General features: G+C 38.9%; 1 protein-coding gene across 8 annotated transcripts in view; it reads right to left on the bottom strand.

Annotated features, from left to right (window-relative positions):
• TUB (TUB bipartite transcription factor) overlaps window positions 1-19,986 on the bottom strand; it is a 160,987-nt gene that overhangs the window by 37,842 nt on the left and 103,159 nt on the right. For 7 of the 8 annotated variants that reach the window (XM_057418258.1, XM_057418253.1, XM_057418259.1 and 4 more), the window contains exons 2-3: window positions 2,009-2,060; window positions 448-610 (exon numbers count right to left, since the gene is read on the bottom strand). In XM_057418258.1, the coding sequence (XP_057274241.1) occupies window positions 448-610; window positions 2,009-2,060 (215 nt within the window). Of the gene's footprint in view, window positions 1-447; window positions 611-2,008; window positions 2,061-4,216; window positions 4,240-19,986 lie in introns of those variants that run through there. The other variant, XM_057418257.1, reaches the window with a different exon arrangement.

Here is a 19,986-nt window from a genome sequence, read left to right as displayed (position 1 = left end):
ACTAATTTTAAGGATCCTTGCAGAAACACAGTATCTTTGAACTGATTATATTCAAACTAAGCTGAAATTAGTTAACATGTTTCCAATTTATCATTAACACTGTCAGGCTTAAGCAAAATTACATATAGAAGAAAATGTAGAGTGGAACAGCATAAGCATTACTTCTGTAGGAATCAAGGCTGAAGACACCTAAATATATATGGTAGAAGGGACAAGCCACTCTCTCTTCCCACAGCACTGAAATGGCAGGTAGCTACCTCACTCCCTCCTGCTAGGCTAGCATTGCAAGTTCTGATGCTTTTATCTCAAAACACAAGTGAAGGATATCAATTATTTATTAAAAAAATCCAAAACAACCACCTTTGTTCCCATTAGCATACATGTAACATAGAAGTATCATACTATGACTTGCAGTAAATACACATGCAATAGATCATATTTGTATACCATGATATATGGTGCTGCTGTTGCTGTTAAGATATGATTCAACCAACGGTGCTTGTTCTTCTGAATGTTTCATTCTGCGTGTCCTTGTGCGACTGTCCACATTGGACTGAACCATTAATGGCTCCTGGCGCTTTTTTTTCTGCTTCTGTTCTAGCAATGCTCGCTGAGAAAAAAACAAAGAAAAGCATCTGTTACTGGACTCCAAACGGTAGCAACCTATGATAAAAAACAATGGACACCTTTACACCTTCTGCAGTGGCAGCAGTTGGCAAGTGGGATATTGGGATACTGGGTTCTAGGAAATCTTTCCAAAAAAGCCACAGCCAGCCCACTGCTAAAACACCTGCTGAAAACAGCAAATAATTAAAATAGATCTTTCTGAGCAGTCTACCAGCTGTCACAGCCTCTTGGAAATAACCCTTGGGAAAACAACAGTATGAGAGTACTGGCTGTGAAGCAATGGGAGGGAAAGCAAGGGCATGAGACAAACACAGATTTAAATTTCTGTAAATTGAAAGCAGGAAATCTGCAAACTAGAATCAAGTGATAATGCTGGACATGAGCCTAATTTAACAACTATACAAGTCAAACTGTAATTAAACACATTAATTTCTCAGCTAGACCAGCTGAAAACCAAAACCTTCAGCATCCAATGGCACTTCTCTATTTAAGCCCTCTTTCACAACCTCAGAGAACTGTTGATTTTACTTATCCATTATCTTCCCATTTCCCTGCTCCTGTACAATGATTTCTTTTTTCTTTTCTTTTCTAGAAAGGAGATACACAAATCTCCTTTTAGGGAAGAATAAGAATGAAGAATGGACTGCTTCAGCTCCATAAGTTGTGTGGAACACCTCAACATGACTTCAAAATGATCAGAATCTAGTACAGGATTATGGCATTAAGAGACAGCATTTGAATTTGAAAATGAGATGCCGGTAGACATGCAAGCTGATAAAACAATGAGTAAGGAAATGCACAGAAAAACATAAAATTAAACTCACAAGGTTTAACTAAAGACATGACAAAGGACCACAGAAAAATCAAAGGGAAAGTGCAAACATCAAAATAAAATTTGATAGTAACATTTCCTGAGATTTCGTGGGAGAGATTCTGAAGAGATTCTAAATTACTTTCTTGTACAAGTCATGTAGGAATACAGTAGCAAAATAGTGAACATAGCGATAGTGCCACTAGTGTACAGCCACAGGGGTTAAATCCATGGAATTAAAGGACATAAAACCTTTGTGGTAAACCTCTGTGAACCGGCATGTTTGCCAGAACCTCTTGTCCTTTCTGATCCATTAAAGGAGTAACAAATACATTGTAAGTCAGCTTAAAACAAGTCCAAGGCAGTGGAGATGAGAATCACTCAAACCACAATCATAAGAAAAACTTTAATGGAAGTTAGAAGTCTAAATAAGCTGTAACCTCCACAGACCTTTCTTCTGCATTCCCCAATCAGAGGATGCAATTTTCTATCAATTACCAGATACACGTGTCAGTGATTTCATTACTTCAAGATCTAGAGAGCAAGAAGGTCCCCCTCCCAAAATCTTACCTGCCTGTCAAGCTTCTGCTGACGCAGGCTGCTCCCCTCATCATCCAGAACACTGCAAAGACAAAGAGTACGTAATTGGAACAAATTTATCACTCAAAATAACACCTAACAGCAATCACTGGAGCAAACTCTTGAAGGAGTTATCCATAGAAAACTCCCACTATGTTTCAGGGAAGTTTGCTTGCCCTAACCTACAAACATTGGCTGAAGAGAATTTAAGTGCAGTCCAGGGAAAACTGAAAAACTCTGGCTTACATAAACTTCAACAGAAATATGTATTCAGACAGTTCACAAATAAATACAAAATTCACAGTCTACAGATTGCTTTCTTCTCCACTGTCTTCTAATCCAAAATGTTGAGGTACACAGCAATGGGGTTTGACAGAAAATTTGCAGGTAAAGCATATAAGAAGTGAGGAGTATAAATGAGCTGCTTAGCAACTCTGCAGTATTTAAAATTACATTAAGAAAATTAACTGGCTAATCTTTCATACACTGAAAACCAGAATTTATTCCTGAATATCTGAAAAGTCACACTTACTGCCATACACTTCAACTTCAGAGACTGGCAAGACAAACAGTTTGGTGTGCTGCCATATAATCTTTCTGCTTATTGTTGGTAGTTGGGAGATTAGCTCTGGCACATTAAATTATTTTTATTAATTAGATGTTAAAAAACAATGGCACTGAAGTCAGAAAATTATTTTTGTGAAGCATTTTGTCAGACTACTGACCACACTTTATTATTCTGGAGAACAAAGGTCTCTAGTGTAAGAACATTATGGTTAAATATTGCACATAAATAATTACATCTTTTAAATTGTAGCATGTCATCTACAAAAGAAGGAAGTGCTATAAAGCCAAAAAATAGCCTCTTACATGTGGAATTAATTTTCTCTTACAACACATTTTTATAAAAGATTAGCCTCCTTTTTGTTTTATAAACACTCTTAACAATCAAAAGGATAAAGAAAGAAAAAACTCCAGAACAAACAAACCTGGATTCTGACCTACATCCAACCAAACTGCACTGCAAAATAAAAATATTACTTCCCATGTATCAATATATACCCTTTAGGAGACAGTAACATTGTAGACTTAGAACAGCTAATAAAAGCATGCAGAATGCCACCTTTCCACTGCCAGCATTATCTAAGACTATAATGACGCATTAGCTTTTCACAATTTACACTCAAGTTCTACGTTACAAAAGGCTGATGCTCTACAGAATTCAGCTGTGCAGTACAAGTACCTTGGGTATGAAATTACACAGTCTGTTGTAGAGACAACGCATTACTCATAGTCCACATGAAAAAAGAAAAAAAAAAAATTACAGGAAGAACCGTCACACTCACAAAAATGTTCTTCATCACGCATTCCTAATTCGATGAATTACAGAAGCAAGTTATAAAAAGAAGACGCACATTTCTCCATGGTATACAATGTCAGCAGCTTTTTTCAGTAGTTCTTCACTACAACTGCAATACGTATTAGCTGCACTGCTAGAAAATAAAACTACCCTAATGGATTGGCCAAACAATTGTGTAAAAGATGCCTAAATATAAAGTTTCAGACTTAACAGCCTGAGAAAATCCTCCTCATTTAAGACAATGCTTGAAAAAAGCAAAAAAAAAAAGTAATGATGCTAATACAGGCCATAAGAACAGCAGAGGCAGCAATGCATATACCATCCTACCATCCATATCATGGCATAACACACTGAACAGTACAAGGGAGCAGGAAAATGATCACTGAATATCACTGAAAAGCCTGCAGTTCTATCCTTTCTTGATGCCTAAATAATGCTTATGCAAGTCCAGATAAAAAGAGGATCCAATTTAGCCCATTTATTCCTCTGCTATAATAGTAGAGCGCTCCAGCTTGAGACTATGCACTTTGTTAATATTTTCTACAGGACTAGTGGACCCTGGAGTTGCTGATTAGCAACCAATATTTCACATTCGCAGATTTTCAGTCTCCTGAGACTGGGTGACTCCCAACACTGCCCATTAAGGGACATCAGGTTGTCAATAAATACATACATACATATATAAAATAGGCTCTGTTTCTGTAGCAATTCCATCAGACCCTCGCTCTTGCTGCTTTCAAAAACATCTGTAGTGGACTCTGAAGTGTGTGTAACCATGACTGACCCTTTTTCTCACAATTCAGCAAATCCTTACAGAAAGATTTGGCAGTTGATCTTACCACAGCATCTGTCATTCCATGCACTCTGACATGCTCCAGGGGCCAAGAGCTGAAATCCAGAAAACCTACCCTCTTCTTTCTTTGGAAAACACAAAAGTTGAGGAGCGGGACAGCCTTTGCCCTTCATTTTCTTTGAAAAGAACAGAAATCAATCGCTTTCTCCTCTGGAAGAGTTGTGCTCATGGCGAGGATACAGCCTATTCTGCCCCGTTTCAGAAGCAGCCACTTTTTTGTTGCTCAGTGGTCCAAATAACTGGGATAGTCAAGAGACTAAAGGCCCAGCACAGTGGAAAAACTATGGCTTTAATATGGCATGACCACTACAGAAAATAATATCATAGAGAACTGCTACAACAGTTCTTCCCATGTTTGATACGATGCTAGAAAATCCCAGCAGTAGCATGAAACTCAGTCAGTCTTAATAGAGAAATGTAACTTTAAAATTCATGAAAAATGAATTACTGAAGAGGATGCATACATATTAGCAATCTGCTGAGCATGCTGAAGTATCCTGAAGATCCAGTAAGGTTCATTTTTACTCCTATTTGGTCAAGTATCATGTATCCACCTGGCATATTGGCTACGGCTGTGACCCATTTAAAACAAAAAGCAATCTTACACCATATATAATATTGTAAACAGCACCTTCAGCTCTGCAGTAATAGTCTAATCCAAATTCAGTTAACAAATCACAGCCTGTATATATTTCTTTGCAAATAATTATGCAGGGAAGACCCTAGTCTATACCCAACTCTAGCAACCTACCCATTAGAGCTTACTGGATGCTGGGGTTAAGAAGTCAAGCGTATAGCTATGTATTGAAAAGATTCATATTAGCAGCCTGGACCAAGGCATACAGAGACTTAAGTCTTAAATTTAGATAGTATTCTTTCCAAAAGTTAAACATGGCATTTGATTCACATATTCCCACCTCCTATTTTGTAAAGGAAAATGCATCAAATGAACAATCACCTTTTTGCCAAAGTATTCCTTTTAATACCATCTTTTTAAGACATAAAATCTTATTTTTGAGACGGTTTCAACGTTAAATTCAATTTACACAAAAATAACCAGGCTTTCTATACTGCTGCATGTAATAATGAAGACAAAAATATAAGCAAGAACTTTAGTATCCTAAGCTTTTCATAATCTGTATTCCTTAAAAATCATTTAGAAAAAAACCTAAGACCAATCAAGTTTTAAGGATAAAGTTTCATGATTACATGAAGCTCCACAATTTACTTCTGAGATGAAGGCAGAAGAATATGTAAGTCAACATCTTGCTACATTTTACTGTAATTCCACATGGACTGATTTCAAGTAAAATCAGAAAAGCCTTAATTCCAAGAACACATTTCACAGTAAGTACTTCATTCTGAATATGCAAACTGCTTGCATTTCAGTGAGCTACTGCAAGAAAAAAGAATTACAAAGAAATTTCTCCAATTAGAGTGTGCGAACTGCATGTAGACACCGATTTACTTTTTTAAAAAGAAAAACTCTGACTCAGTAAAGCAGCTCTATTGTTTCTGCCTGACAAATGAGCAGATGTTTTTGTTTCTTCCTGAGACTGCTTCATAAAGAAATATTTTCCATGACAGTAACTGTTTTACCAGGACAAAGGTCCAAAACCATACCTATCACATCTCTGCAGCCCAGCACTAATTGCACTGAGAAGGGTTGCTGGTCAAACAAACAAAAATTCATAATACTCAACTTTCACCCTTGCATTTTCTCTTTCTGCCACTTCTCAATAACACATTACTAGTAGCAGCACCCATAGATTCTATGTGAAATCAGGGACCTTTGCACAAGCAAAATGAACATACGTCGTCAGGGAAAATTCCTGAAACAAACAGTTGACATTATAAAAAAATAAGGAGATAGATAAGAAAATATTACTCCCATTTGCAGCACTAAACCAGAAGCAATGGAAAATTAGAGGAGATATTTTCATCTTAAGTTTCTTCTGTCATATTGTCAACTGCAATTCAAACCAGATAGAAAGGGAAAAAAAAAATACACCATACCAGACTAATCTTCAAGATCACTCAGATCTTTTCCATGCACTCTTGCTGTGAAGAAAGCTGGTATGCTGCTGTGTCGTGGGATCTCTTAGAGCATGGCTGCCTCAAAAGGACAGGAATGGGTGCAATGTGCAATCTGAACATTACAAAGTCTCTAAAAACATATGAAACAAAATTCCTGCAAAGAGATAGCACTTGGCTTATTGAATACCATCTGTCATATTCACCTAATTACACTTCTCTATAATCCCTATACCTCCATGAAGTTTCCGTAGTCCCATAAAACCCAACTGCTCTGGATAATATTACTGTTAGGCTTTTAGGAATAAGCTTTCTAGCAGCATCGATGAAATGCTACTGTTAAAGCCCATTAACAGGGTCAGAGACCTGCAGGCTGAAGTCATGCTCCCGAGGGAACAGCACTCAGGTTCTTCAAAGAAGTGAAATTCACTGAATTCCTAACCATTAAAGCCAGCAATGTCTATAAAGTGCCAACATCTCCAAAGCCCTACACCTGCAAGTCCCCACATAAAATAAGTTCTGCTCCTCCACATACACCATATGCTGAGTTCACCTGAAGCCACTTGGAAGAACATTATTATATCAGACACACACCGTAATCAAAGACTTTTAAATGAAACAAATCACTCTGAAAGACTGCAAGGGCTCCCCTCATGCTAGGAATCAACAAGGTTTTCTGACCCAAGGCAGTTGCTCAGGCATCTGATTCAGAGTAAAAGCTGCAGCTACAATCTTTATGGTAAAATTAGTAACTTTGCTCCTAGGCCATCTAAGCAAGCAAAAGCCTGGCCATCTTCTTCATTGAGAAGGAGCCCAAGGACATTCAACTGTAGTTTGCCCTTCTATTGCCAACAGCAGCAAGAGCAGAAGCATATTCACATATGGCAGAGATTATCTATCTGATACACCTAACAGTTACCACTGAACTAAGCAGTGAAGTACTGACACCAGGAACAGCTGCAGAAATGAAGGTAGCATTTCTTTATGTAAAGCTTCCGAGGAATAAAACTGTTTCACTGTGAATCTCAGTAAATAACAGTAAGTCTGTTCAGAATTGCTCCGCCTGCCTGTCCAGATGTTCTGAAGATCCTTAAAAAGCCTAAAAGAGATTAAACAAAGGACAGGGAGAAAAGGCAGGAATATAAACACTGATATTTGTATCAGAATTATCAGTACCAAGTCAGTGACAAAACATAAGACGATGAAGAGGATCCAACACTGTGCCAGTGATCCAAATGGCTCTAAAAGTAATGCTTGCAGGGCAGACGGCTGAAAGCAGAGACTGAATTTGTAGTTGCACAAATAATTACAGAGCCAAATGTTGTATTTTCTTTTCAAATCCTACCTGGAAAACTACCTTAAAAATCAGTAAATGATCGAGTCCTTCCTGAATTGCTGATCCCATTTGCTTCAGTAAGGTTTATCTAAATCTCCAGTGTACATTAAGATCTATGATACTCGTTATGTCGGTCCAACAGTTCTGTTTTGGGGATTTTGAAAAGAACAACAGAAAACTTTTTAGCACTCCAGTAAGTCAATGCAGAACATTATTTGTTAATGTTTTTCTCTTCCATTCTCCTCAGTCACATTTGCACCTGGGCAAGAGATAAAAATTTTATCAGTGACCTGGAGAAGACAACTGAGTGCATGCTTACCACCTCTGCAGAGATGACAGGCTGGGGGGCCAGTTGTTATCCCTGCTGCAAGGCTGCCGTTCATTGGGACCCTGCCAGGCTGAAAGAATAAGGAGCCTTATGGAACTCAACAAGGACAAATGCAAAGCTCTGCACCTGGGAAGGAAGGCTCCAGAACAACACAGGCTGGGGACCACGCGGCCAAATAAGACCTGGGTGGACAGTGAGCTGGGTGTGAGCCAGCAGTGTGCCCTAGCAGCAAAGGTGGCCAACAGCACCCTGGACCGTTCTGACAGGAGCATGGCCGTTACACCAAGTGAAGTGATTAACATCCTTCCTTTTCTCCACACTTGTGAGACCCAGTGTAGACAACTGCATCCAGTTTTGAGCATCCTGGTACACAAATAGGGAATAAACAAAAGGAGTTAGAGATGTGTGCATGCCTGCAAGGCAAGATCTTATCAGCATCAGAGAGATGTGACAGGCTGACTCCTCTTATGACTGGAGTGCTGGAACGGAAGGACACAGGCTCTTCAGGAAGGACAGGCAAGGCAGATGAGATCAGCTGGAGTCAATGACCAGCTGCAGTGCACGGAGCTCTGCCTGGGGATGTATGAGGAGCCAACTGAAAGTTTATGTGTTGTGATTAAAGGGAGAGCAGGGATAGGGGACGTTCCAGTGGGGGTCTGCTACAGGCCACCCAACCAGAAAGACCAAGTGGAGGAGGCCTTCTACAGACATATAGGAGCAGCATCACATTCACAAGCTCTGGTTTTCATGGGAACTTCAAGCACCCCAGTATCCGTTGGAGACACATCAAAATCAGGGCACAAGCAATCCAGGAGGCTCGGGAATGCACTGATGGTAACTTTTTTCTCCAACTGATAGAGGAACCAATGAGAAGAGGTGCTCTGCTGGACAAGGAGCTCCTGGGCAAACTCTAACACAAAAAGGAAGCCTACAGAGGACTATTGTGAAATTGTCCAAGCAGCCAGGGATCACATTAGAAAAGCCAAAACCCTGACAGAATTCAATCTGGCCAGATACGTTCAGGGTAACAAAAAAAGCTTCTGTAAGTGCCTCAGTGATAAAAGGGAGGCTAGGGTAAATGTAGGCCCTCTTCAGAAGGAACGGGAGATCAAGCACCAGGCACTGACAAAGAGCAAACAGTCCAACAGACTCTCTGTGCCAAAGGAAACAACAGGAGCTCTACAGATACTGTAGATAGTGCTTCGTATTAATGAGATCCAGTTTTGACTTCAATCATAAAACTGCCACTCGCCTTCCAAGAACAAAACTGAAATCACTGGGAAAAAGAAACTACAGTTTAGAATCTGAAATGTCTAGGCTGACAGCTTTAGTGAGGATGGTAAGAAGCCAGGAAGAGCTCTAATGAGAGGAAAAAAAGCAAAACTATTCCCTAAAGCACATTACGCATTTTAAATAACCTGAATTACGGGGCTGCCACTACTGCCCTGGAAAGATCAGTTGAACTAATATTTGTACAGATTCATTCTCTGCAATTACACAGAGCTGAATAAGACAACACAGCAGTAAATTGCACGTAATGAAAATAACACCTAAGGGAAGAGTGGATGGCTGGGCTATTTCTTGCCCTCTCTCAACACACACAAACTCTGAACACGATGTTAGAAACAAAATCTATGTCCCAAAAGAGAGAGGCGAATTTAATAAACATGAATGATGGAGCACAAACACACAATAGCCTTTGGATATTTACAAGCTATGCTAAAATTGTGTTTAAAGTAGATTGATGAGAAGTGCCTTAATAGGAGCAAACTGGAAAGATAAAAAAGCCCAAAACCAACAAGCTGACCTGGAGACACACTACCTGCAATGCAGATGGATCCAGATGACAAATGACATGACTTTCAGGAAGTGTGCTTATTGAAAACACATTGCTGTCAGCCACAGGAAAGATCCAGCCCTAACAGTCAATCTGATTTCTCTTTATCAAAAATCATCTGATCTCAATCATTAAAACCATAAAATATATGCACAAACGAAACCAACCCATTAATGTACAAAGCAGCCGACCACAACAAACAGTAAGTCAAATAAGCAGAGTATTGTCTGGATAAGAAAACTGTGCTTACACATACAGCGCAGAATAAGAGTTCTGTGCTTGGACCTCAGAGGACCATGACAAATGTCCCATTCCACTATAGCACTGATAAAAGGCATCACCTAGAACAGACCTCTGTGATTCTGATGTGGAAAAGACTGAACAACTGCAACCAAGAGAAAACCCCCATAAGATAACTACTGGCTGCTTTCTCTCTTATACCTAGTCTGCAAAACATGGTTTTGTCCAGTTGGCAGCATACGGGACCTATTTTACATCAAACAGTATAACCTTCCAAGACACCCATAAAATGAGATTAACAAACAAGTCTTAACTTCTCTTGGAAAGAACTTTGTGATGCAAGAATGAAGCATTACAGGTACAGCAACTAAGTTAACACAATGCTGGCCTTCAAAATAATAGTCTAATTGTGAAGTGTTTAACAAACAAAACACTGATACCAACAATAGGTTCAATGTTGCAGGTGTTCCAAGAGGCTTCTCCCTGCAGCAGGCATGCAAACACAGGCACAAATAGGTAGATCAAATACCCTGCTGCTGAAAGAGATGATATCTGAGGTAATTCACTAATGCAGCAACTTATTAAGAGGTGCCACTGCTACCTATGTTTTTAGGACAGGATAGGAAAAAGATACAGTTGTATTTATTGGATCTTTAAAGAAACAATAAAATTAAGCTATCAATTTATTGAAATTGTGAAGGTGAAAGAAACTACCTAATCTCTCTTGGCTGATTTAACAATCAAAAATGAAGAAAAATACAGTGAGAATTACAACTGTGATAGGAAATGTTAGTGTAGTGAAACAGCCGAGATTCTTCTTCCTTTTTTACAGGTGGTTTTACAGTTTCTATGGAATACAGTTTCTAAGGGAAGACATGTCATTTCATGATAAATACTAACCTTGAAACAAAATATTTTGTCACTTTTCCCCCCACACATACTATCTTTATAATTCAATCTAGTACTCTTTTGGTGGAACTGAAGAAAACAGATTTTTCATTTTGGTTTGAGTTCATTTTCTGTAGTTACCTTCCACGCTGGCAGCAAATTCTGACAATCCTGGACAATCCTGGAAAATGAGTTTGTCAGATGCTGGTACCTGAGTACATGATGCGGATTTTCAAGACTGGTAAGATGTCGATGGCTGTCAAAAGCAACAAACATCATTTGGCCTAGATTTTGTACCCAGTAATGAAAACTAAGTCATTATTTCTAACAGCACTCTATGCAGATGAAGTATTCCATGCAGTCTGATCTACATACTCAGGCCCTGTATATCCCAAGCTATATTAATTCAAACTCATGAAAATGTTCCCACTAATTTCACATGGCATAAAAAGATGCATGTGTATAAACCCTTTCAGACTGGGAGTTTTAATGATAAACTTCTGGGACAGAGAATTATTTTCAAAATGTGCATATACAGCGCCTGCACAAAAGAGACTCTTTTTTTCTGATGGAGTCTTCCAGGTATTAATACAATCTTCGAAAAGCATAGTAATAACAAGGTTGGGATGGTGACTTCCCTCCTCCCCCCCTTTTTTTTAATGATATGCAGGTATACACTCCTTTCTAAAACATGGTAATGTCTGAAGTATTCAAAGATAATTTCATGAGAACTTACACATTTCATCTTTTCTAATTTATCAGTTCCCTCTGAAAAGATGATCTTGCGAGTAAACAATCTGAAGAGCATTATTCTCCATTTCAGAACTAAGCTGCTCTCTGTCCTTTGCTTCTGTGTTCTGCCAAAGGTGGGTAAGTGAAATCTACTCTCAAGGCTTGGGAAGTGGCAGGAAAACTTTATGACATGGTCAGAGGTTTTTTTGCAGCTGGGAAGCAAACAGCTATTGAAAAGCAGTGGCAGATAACCAACACTGGCTGTTTAGCCTGGAGAAGAGAAGGCTCTGGGGAGACCTCCCTGTGGCCTTTCAATACTTAAAGGGGGCTTATAAGAAAGATGGGGACAGACCTTTTAATAGGGCCTGTAGCAATAGGACAAGAGGTAATGGTTTTAAATTGGAAGAGGGTAGATTCTGAATAGATACAGGAAGAAATGTTTTACAGTCACAGTGGTGAGGAACTGGCACAGGTTGCCCAGAGAGGTGGCAGATGCCCCATGCCTAGGAGTGTTCAAGGTCAGGCTGGACAGGTTCTGAGCAACCTGCTCCAGTTGAACACATCCCTGCTCACTGCAAGTGGGCTGGACTAGGTGACCCTTAATAGTTCCTCCCAACCCCAAACTATTCTGTTAATCTGTCATAAACCTTTCACCCTTCTCTGTAGCAAGTAACTCGCTTTCAAAGATGTTGTTAAGTCCTGGTACTGTGTTGGAAGAATGCAGTGTTGGACAGAAGGCAATAAAATTCTAACTACTATCAGGCAGAGTGCAATAGCTCTAGCACAGGGTAAAATTATCTCCATTATAAATAGTTCTCAGCGGGTGGAGGAGAAAAGTGTGCATTACTGTAAGGCACAGCAGCTTTCTGATATGTGAAGAGACTTTCTCCACACCTGTATGTAATCCCCAGCCAAGAAAGCTGAACTACTATATGCAGATTTCATCCTGTGTCAGTTTCCAACTTTCTCTAGTAAAAACAATTGTAGAGAGAAAACAAACACGAGGAGGGAGAAACAAAGTAAGGAGCAATACTGCAAAGATTCTCATGTCACAGGACATATCGGGAAAGGGAACAAATACTACTTTTTGACACATTTTAGGGGAAAAAAGTCCAACTTGTCCCATTAAACCCATATTTCTGCATTCTGACTGTACTTTATTTAACCCCAGATATGCTGGCATGCATTTTTGTGTTTCAAATGGAGAAAAAAAAAAGTCTTTTTAATAGTAAAATGCATTAACTACATTTATAAATACTTGGAGGGTTACAAGTAACAGTGTCAGCACTGTTATGCAACTTACCTCTTTTTGTTGTATACTAAGACGTGTACCTTGCATGAATTTTAATCATCTTTGACTTTCTTAAATCACCAATTTTAATTTATATACCTAGTTTAGTGTATCAGCTTCAAGTATTTCAAATAAATTAGCAAAACTAGAACATCAAATATTTGCTATAAATATTTGTTAACTGTACTTCTTGTTGACTACTCTGAGGCCTTTTTTGTTACATCTCGCAATCATGAGGCACCTTTTACCTATGGAAGCACACTAGAGGAAATGATATTAAGAAGTACAAACACGCCTGGGCTGTTCCTGTGCCACACAACAGGAAGATTTCAGCTATTAAGTCTTCTACTTCTACCACCAGAATTGCAAAACAATATATATATGAAACAATACCTGTTCGCTCAGAAAACTACAACTGTTAATGGAAATCTACCGTGTGACCTTTTGACTCCATTTTTGATACTTCCTCACACAAAGATTTAGTTTTCAGGGTTGCAGCAGTCTTTCTTCGTGTAAGAAAGATTCCAGCAGCTAGAATTTTCTGTCCTGATATGAATCATGAACACACATGAAGCCACCTGGTGTGCAAAGTTTTAAGTTCAACTATAAAGCATTAGCTTTATATGTTTAGCCAGGAAATTTTTAAATATTCAAGCAGAATCTCATGGCAAATGAAGCACAGTTGAAGAAAGCTTAGTTGACAAGGGCATCAGTAGAAAGCTGTCTACACCACAAACTGAAAATTACGGGAAACTACAGAAGGTAGAGCATGTAAAATATAAGGGGGGGTTTACACCTTGGGATTTTCCCCAGTGCTTTCACGGATATACTGTATGTCCTCAATATTTCAGCAAGTAAGAGAACCAAATTATCCTGACAATGGGACCTTTAACTGATTAGAATTATCAATTAGTCTGGTTCTCTCAGACTGCCCCCAGTGAAGTTATTTAGTCTAATAATTACTCTGGATTGCTCTCTCAGCACTTTATAATATACTGTGTGGGGCTACAAAGAGCTATGTGAAAAGCCTTGCTGTAGTGATATATAAATGGAAAAATACAAAAAAGCATTTAATTACCAAGAAGTGTGATGCCTTGATAAAAGTAATACACTATCTGCTATGCCCAGCTTGAACTCTCAACAGGTAACTGGGCAAGACATTATTTCCTCATATTTAACTACATATACATAGGTATATGTATATATATATAAAACTGGGAGAGAATATCTGGAAAACTACTACCTTTTTCCGGACAGTTTGGAAAAGTATCATCTTTAACTGGTAGGACTCATGTTGGATTCTTTCAGCACTGGGCAGTTAATTGGTATAGCAATCCTTCCTTTCAAAACATAAGATTTTGCTCTACAACACCTATGGGACATGCAAGAATGTGTGCTGCTAGCAAGAAATCAGAACGGTGGGAAAGGCTGTGGCAGAGGAATCAGAAAACACACAGACTCACACTTTCAGAGAACTGGGATTTGATGTCCCTAAAAAGCTTTGGATTTCCATCTGAAAATCTTCTCTGCAGTGCACAGCTTATAGTTGGCACAGTCATCAAATTACTGGAAAATTAAGAGCTAATTATCGCAACCCAACTAATTCATATTTCTAGCTGCAACTATCTTTTCCAAACTACTGTTCTAGCCTTGAAAATATTCACATGAATAGCCTGTGTGGTACTGTCTGAGAGCCTCCATCGGTCCCCCATGCAAAGACATTTCAGACTCTACAACACCAATGTCACTGTATTTGAAGAAGACTTAAAATAGGGTCTGGTACATGCACACCACCTAATGCTTAGGGTTCTGATCCTGAGCAGACTAATACAAATTGCTGCTGAGCAATACATATTGCTATCTGAGCCTGCTCAAATGGCTAAGTATTTGCAAAATCAAAGCTTAAGTGAATTAGTGACCACCAAAAGAAAAGGCTGGTAACAAATGATTTTTATCTTTGTTTTCTAAACTGTTTGTCAAACATTCACCAGTTCCATCAAGCAATAACCCAAAAAAGGGGGAAAGATAAAAGATGCTTTTTTAAATTGTTTTTCGAAGTCCTAGGATGTGCGCAAATATTTTACGAGCAAAAAGAATAATCTTTTCTTTAAAATAAAGCATGCATGAGATAATTAGATTTAAAAAAGTATACTGAAGTTGGGGGGGAGGGGTGTCTTAAATTGGCAAGCAGGTTTTCTCTGTAACTGTAACAAACCATGCAATGGCATGAGATCAAGAAAAGATTTCAGCATATATCTAATCTTCTATTTTTTAAACTGTTCTTACCAAAGTTAAGCATTATTTTTGTCCTTCAGCATATGAAAATTGCTAACCAAATAGGGCACCATGTTTTACAAACCAAAGAGCTACAACACAAAACCACAAGCATTCTTCGCCAGTCATGTGCTACAGATTTTCAGTATAATTTGACCTCTCAAAGTAAAGGATAAAATACCAGCATGATATCGAAGAAAGTAATCAGCCTAATTCTCATTAAGATTGTGCCATTAATCCCTCTACAGAGTGTACTGAAAATTTAAGCTCAAATGATTTATTTCTAAATATCGGTAGAAATTACAGTTCTCTAGAACCAGATTATAATTATACAGGATTGCAAATTGTACGGGTTTAGTTCCTCGAAACAAAATGGATAGCAAAATCTGCAATTCTAATGACTGTTTTGAAGCTAAATACAGATACTGAGCACACTGCAGTTCATTTACCAATTAAGACAAAAACAGTTTCCCTTGTCTTTTTCTTCTCTTTTCTCCAAGATTCAGGCATATTATGAACCCACAGAAAGAGATAAATTTATTGGCCAGAAATAACAAAGCAAAAATCTACTCTATACTTACTGCATAGAGTAGACAAACTCTCTTTTTTAAAACATAATTCAGACACAGAAAATTTGGTATCACTGGCTTTGTTTTTTTTCGGATCTTTATTCCCTTCTTGTTTTTAAAGAAAAGATGAAAGATAGTCCTACACTGAATTTCAACCTGTGGATTCAAACTGAGGAGCTCAAACAAACCTTCAGTACTCAATTATATTGTGAGAAGTACTGCTTCCTATGTCTTTACAACTTGACAAAAATAACTTCAAGATACAAAGAATAATCAGAATCTAGATTTTTGCAAATGTCACTTTCCATGTATTCCAAAAAAGTGCAAATGTTTTCCCACCCCAAGCGTTTGAATAACAAATTAAAACCATGTCTGTATGAAGCCACCTCCGTTTCTAATTTGAAAATCAGCACAGGCTTAGAGAGAAATCACTGATGAGAGCCACACGATTTGTAGCAGATTTGTTTAAGCATGACAAATAGATCCTGAGGTAATTCAAGATGCACAGGTCTTGGATTTTGTGCTATTTTTCAACAAAGAAAACAAGCATAAACTAATCTGCTCCAGTGTGTCATTTAAAAAGTCTACAGATAAACTACTGCTGGTTTTGTGTAACTAAAGAGATCAAAGATGAAGTAGATCAGATTAGCTACTAAAGAAAGAGCGTGTTGACAAGCAGTACAGAAAAGTTTTATCAGCATTTTTTGTGGATAAAAAAAGCACAGTAAAACATATAAATCTATTTACCCGGAAGGCTGTCCTAAGCTTGCGTTTAGCTTCTTGTAAAGTGAAGAATGGAAGAATGAGATTATGCTGGTTTTGACTGGGATAAGAGTTAATTTTCTTCATAGTAGGTAGCATGGGCTACATTTTTGTTAAGTGTTGAGCAGTGCTATCACAGAGTCAAGGCATTTTCTGCCTCTAACCCCACCCCACCAGTGAGCAGGCTGAGGTGCAAAAGAAGCTGGGAGGGGACACAGCTGGGACAGCTGCCCCCAACTGACCAAAGGGATGCTCCATACCACAGAATGCCATGCTCTTCCTTCCTCCTCCTCCATATAAAGCTGGTGAAAAAAGGAAGGAAGGGAGGGACACTGGGAGTGATGGTGTTTGTCTTCTCAAGTAACCATTACATTGAGGGAGCCCTGCTGTCCTGGAGATGACTGAACACCTGCCTGACCATGGGAAGTGGTGAAGGAATTTCTTGTTTTGCTTTGCTTGTGTGTGCCGCTTTTGCTTTACCTATTAAACTGTCTGTATCTCAACCCACAAGATTTCTCACTTTTACCCTTCTGATTCTCTCCCCCATCCCACCCAGGGGGGAGTGAGCAAGCAGCTGTGTGGGGCTTAGTTGCTGGCTGGGGTTAAACCTCAACAAAGATGTAAAGGTTTTTGTTGAACAAAGAGCTGTTCAGGTGCTGCGACATCAGAAGCAACCCATTACAGGAAAGGGCTTTTTACCTTCCTTTTCATATTCTTTTTAATATGTGTCTGAAGTTGCCACTTTAATTCTTCTAATTCACCTGCTAGAATGCCTGTTGGCAACAATTATAGCAAAATCAATCTCCACTGGGGACTGAAGAGCCACATACATACAGCCTTGAAAGCAGACATATTTCTAAGCCTGCTAGTTCTCTCCTATGAAACATTTTCAGTTAAAATGTGGGTAAAATGTGAATAGAAATACGCGATTATCAGACTGGTTGCTGTTTTTCAGGAACAGGAAGCAAATCATACCATGCAAGTGAAATTAAATTCAGAACATTCAGTTCTTTGACAAAGAGGCATTTCTGTCTCACATGAAACATGTGTGTTAGCGCTGCATGTTGTGGAAAAGACAAAAAGCAGTGAACAGATGTATATCTGGAAGTTTCAGGAACAATTTTCATGTCCAAAGGGGTTCTGTAATAAAATTTGACCAGCACATTCAAACTTCAAATTCCTTCACTGCCAATTCAGTATCTGTACAATGGGGGGGGGGTTGCCTTTCGCCTGGTTTCTTAAGGAAGAAAGATTTATACATTCGTAATGTCCATAATTTTTTTTCTTCAGTTGATTAATTTCAACTAAAAGCAAAGTCCAACAGCTTTCATGATGAAGGTGGTGGCTGGGTAGAGTCAAAGACCTTAAATGGCCTCTCTGTGGAGAGGAAGGTTTTAGACTCAGATCAGTATTATTAATGAGAATTCACGTAGGGAAACATGATGTACAAAAGCTATAGGAATTCTGGCTTCAAAAGCTGTAGGGATCCTAGGATCAATTATTACAAGGTATATGCAGAAGATCCCTTTCAACCCCAACACATGGTGAAGAAAGATTACCGGGTTCATTTTTTCTTGTCAATATATGCATGGCTCTTATTTGGATTTCTTATAAGCAGACAAACAGAAATACAAAAGAAATTAAAAAGATAATCTGTTTTAGAGGCAAGAAGGGTGGAAGATAAAGCAAATACAATTCCTGCTACTGAAATTTTACCCTGGAAGAGCCACACTTCTGCTGTATGTGCAGTGTCCTCATCTGTAATACAGTGTAATATGCCTCTGCCTTTGGAGCATCTCCCAGAGCTCCACACAAAACACAGCATGTGAGGGTAAGACACAGGACCGGCAGTGCACTACAGCACCACACCAAGGCACACCCACACCACCGAGCTCAGGCCGCAGTCATACTTTATATAGCACTAGGAAAAGGAGACAACAGTAGGAATAATAAGCAAGCACGTGTACTCTCAGAGAGGGGAAGCTGTATCAGACAAAGCTGGAGACCCCTTTTAACTGTATCAGATGTAATTAAACCACTTCTGGCACTGTGGGAAGCTGTTTCCAAATGCATTTGAGAAAGGCAGAAAGTATCATTTTAGCTATTGGACCATTAAAAAAAAGAGTAAAAATAAGATCCCCCTTGGGGTCTAATCAACACTCATACACCAGCAGATGTTTTTCTACTCCTCTTAGATAACTACATATGGCTGTGGATCTTCCGGTTGCTTTATGGAACACCAATTGCCCACTGCACAAAAATTGATCAAGCATGCGATCACTGTTATTTGGACACTTTTCACAGCCCTAATATTTCAATGCACACCCATGACTTTGTGTTTATTGTGAATATAAGGTTACAAGGATGATCCACATTCACTTCATTCTGTCAGATGTAGAGAGCTCAATGTTCTTGCTCTTTCAGGACTTAGCCAAAACCATAACATGATGAGGAGGAGTTCAGCCCAAGAATTATGGAAAGCAAGCCCATAAGCACAAGCAAGCTAGAAATGTGTAAGACAGCACAGCTTCCTCTACATGACCCTTCAGAAGAGTTTATTATTCTGGGGTAGCACTGTACTGCTATCAGTGTACATGCTGCACCTCTATGTGCAGGAAACTGGGAGCATGCAGCATGCTTCACTGGACTGCCAACCCCACAACAGTGACTACAGCAGTGATCAGAGACTGCTCACCCACGTTGCTGAAGCCATGCGCGCTTGCAAACTATGCTGCTCTCCACAGGGAACACATGCTCTCCCTGCTCCCAACTGCTGACAGAGGAACCTCTGCTTGCATCTGTAACCTGCTTTAGAAAGACTTTTGATGACAGCTCCTGGATGGGAGCACAGATCTAAAATCCTGCTCAAATATTTATCTGCTTTAGGATCATTAAAACATTTAATTTAAGAAAAGCTGGAAGATTATAAGGAAATACTGCCACTGACTTACTTACAAATTTAACTCAATTCATATTATGTCTGGGCACTCTCCCAGCAGCAGATACACTATTCTCCCCAAAACCAACATCAGCCATTTGACAGAACACTGGACAGAGCACTACAGATCCAATTTCCAGATATAGAGGACTCATACAAAAAGGGAAAGAACCACAAAACCTGAATAAGTTTCCTGAAGTGCCACATATCACCACAATACAGAGGCAGGCATTTTGTGTTGCAAAAAGAAAACTGATGCTTTATTTCACAAAGTAATTAACCTAGGGAATTATTAATAGTAACTCAATCATTCTTAGGTACAGACCTGTTCTAATGGAGTGAAAATAAAAAATACAGAAACAATATCACAGACATGATGAAAAATTAGCAGCAAGATTAAATCATCAACAGCAAAGTGAAAAGCAAAACCATAAACATCATCTTTCTATTTACTATTTATGGCAATATAGAATCATAGAATCATAGAATAGTTAGGGTTGGAAAGGACCTTAAGATCATGAAGTTCC

Source organism: Pezoporus wallicus, unplaced genomic scaffold, assembly GCF_028554395.1.
Source record: "Pezoporus wallicus isolate ANWC-B61680 ecotype Strahan unplaced genomic scaffold, APGP_CSIRO_Pwel_v1 contig_2025, whole genome shotgun sequence".
NCBI classification, from domain to species: domain Eukaryota; kingdom Metazoa; phylum Chordata; class Aves; order Psittaciformes; family Psittacidae; genus Pezoporus; species Pezoporus wallicus.
This window is presented reverse-complemented; position numbering and strand designations above follow the sequence as displayed.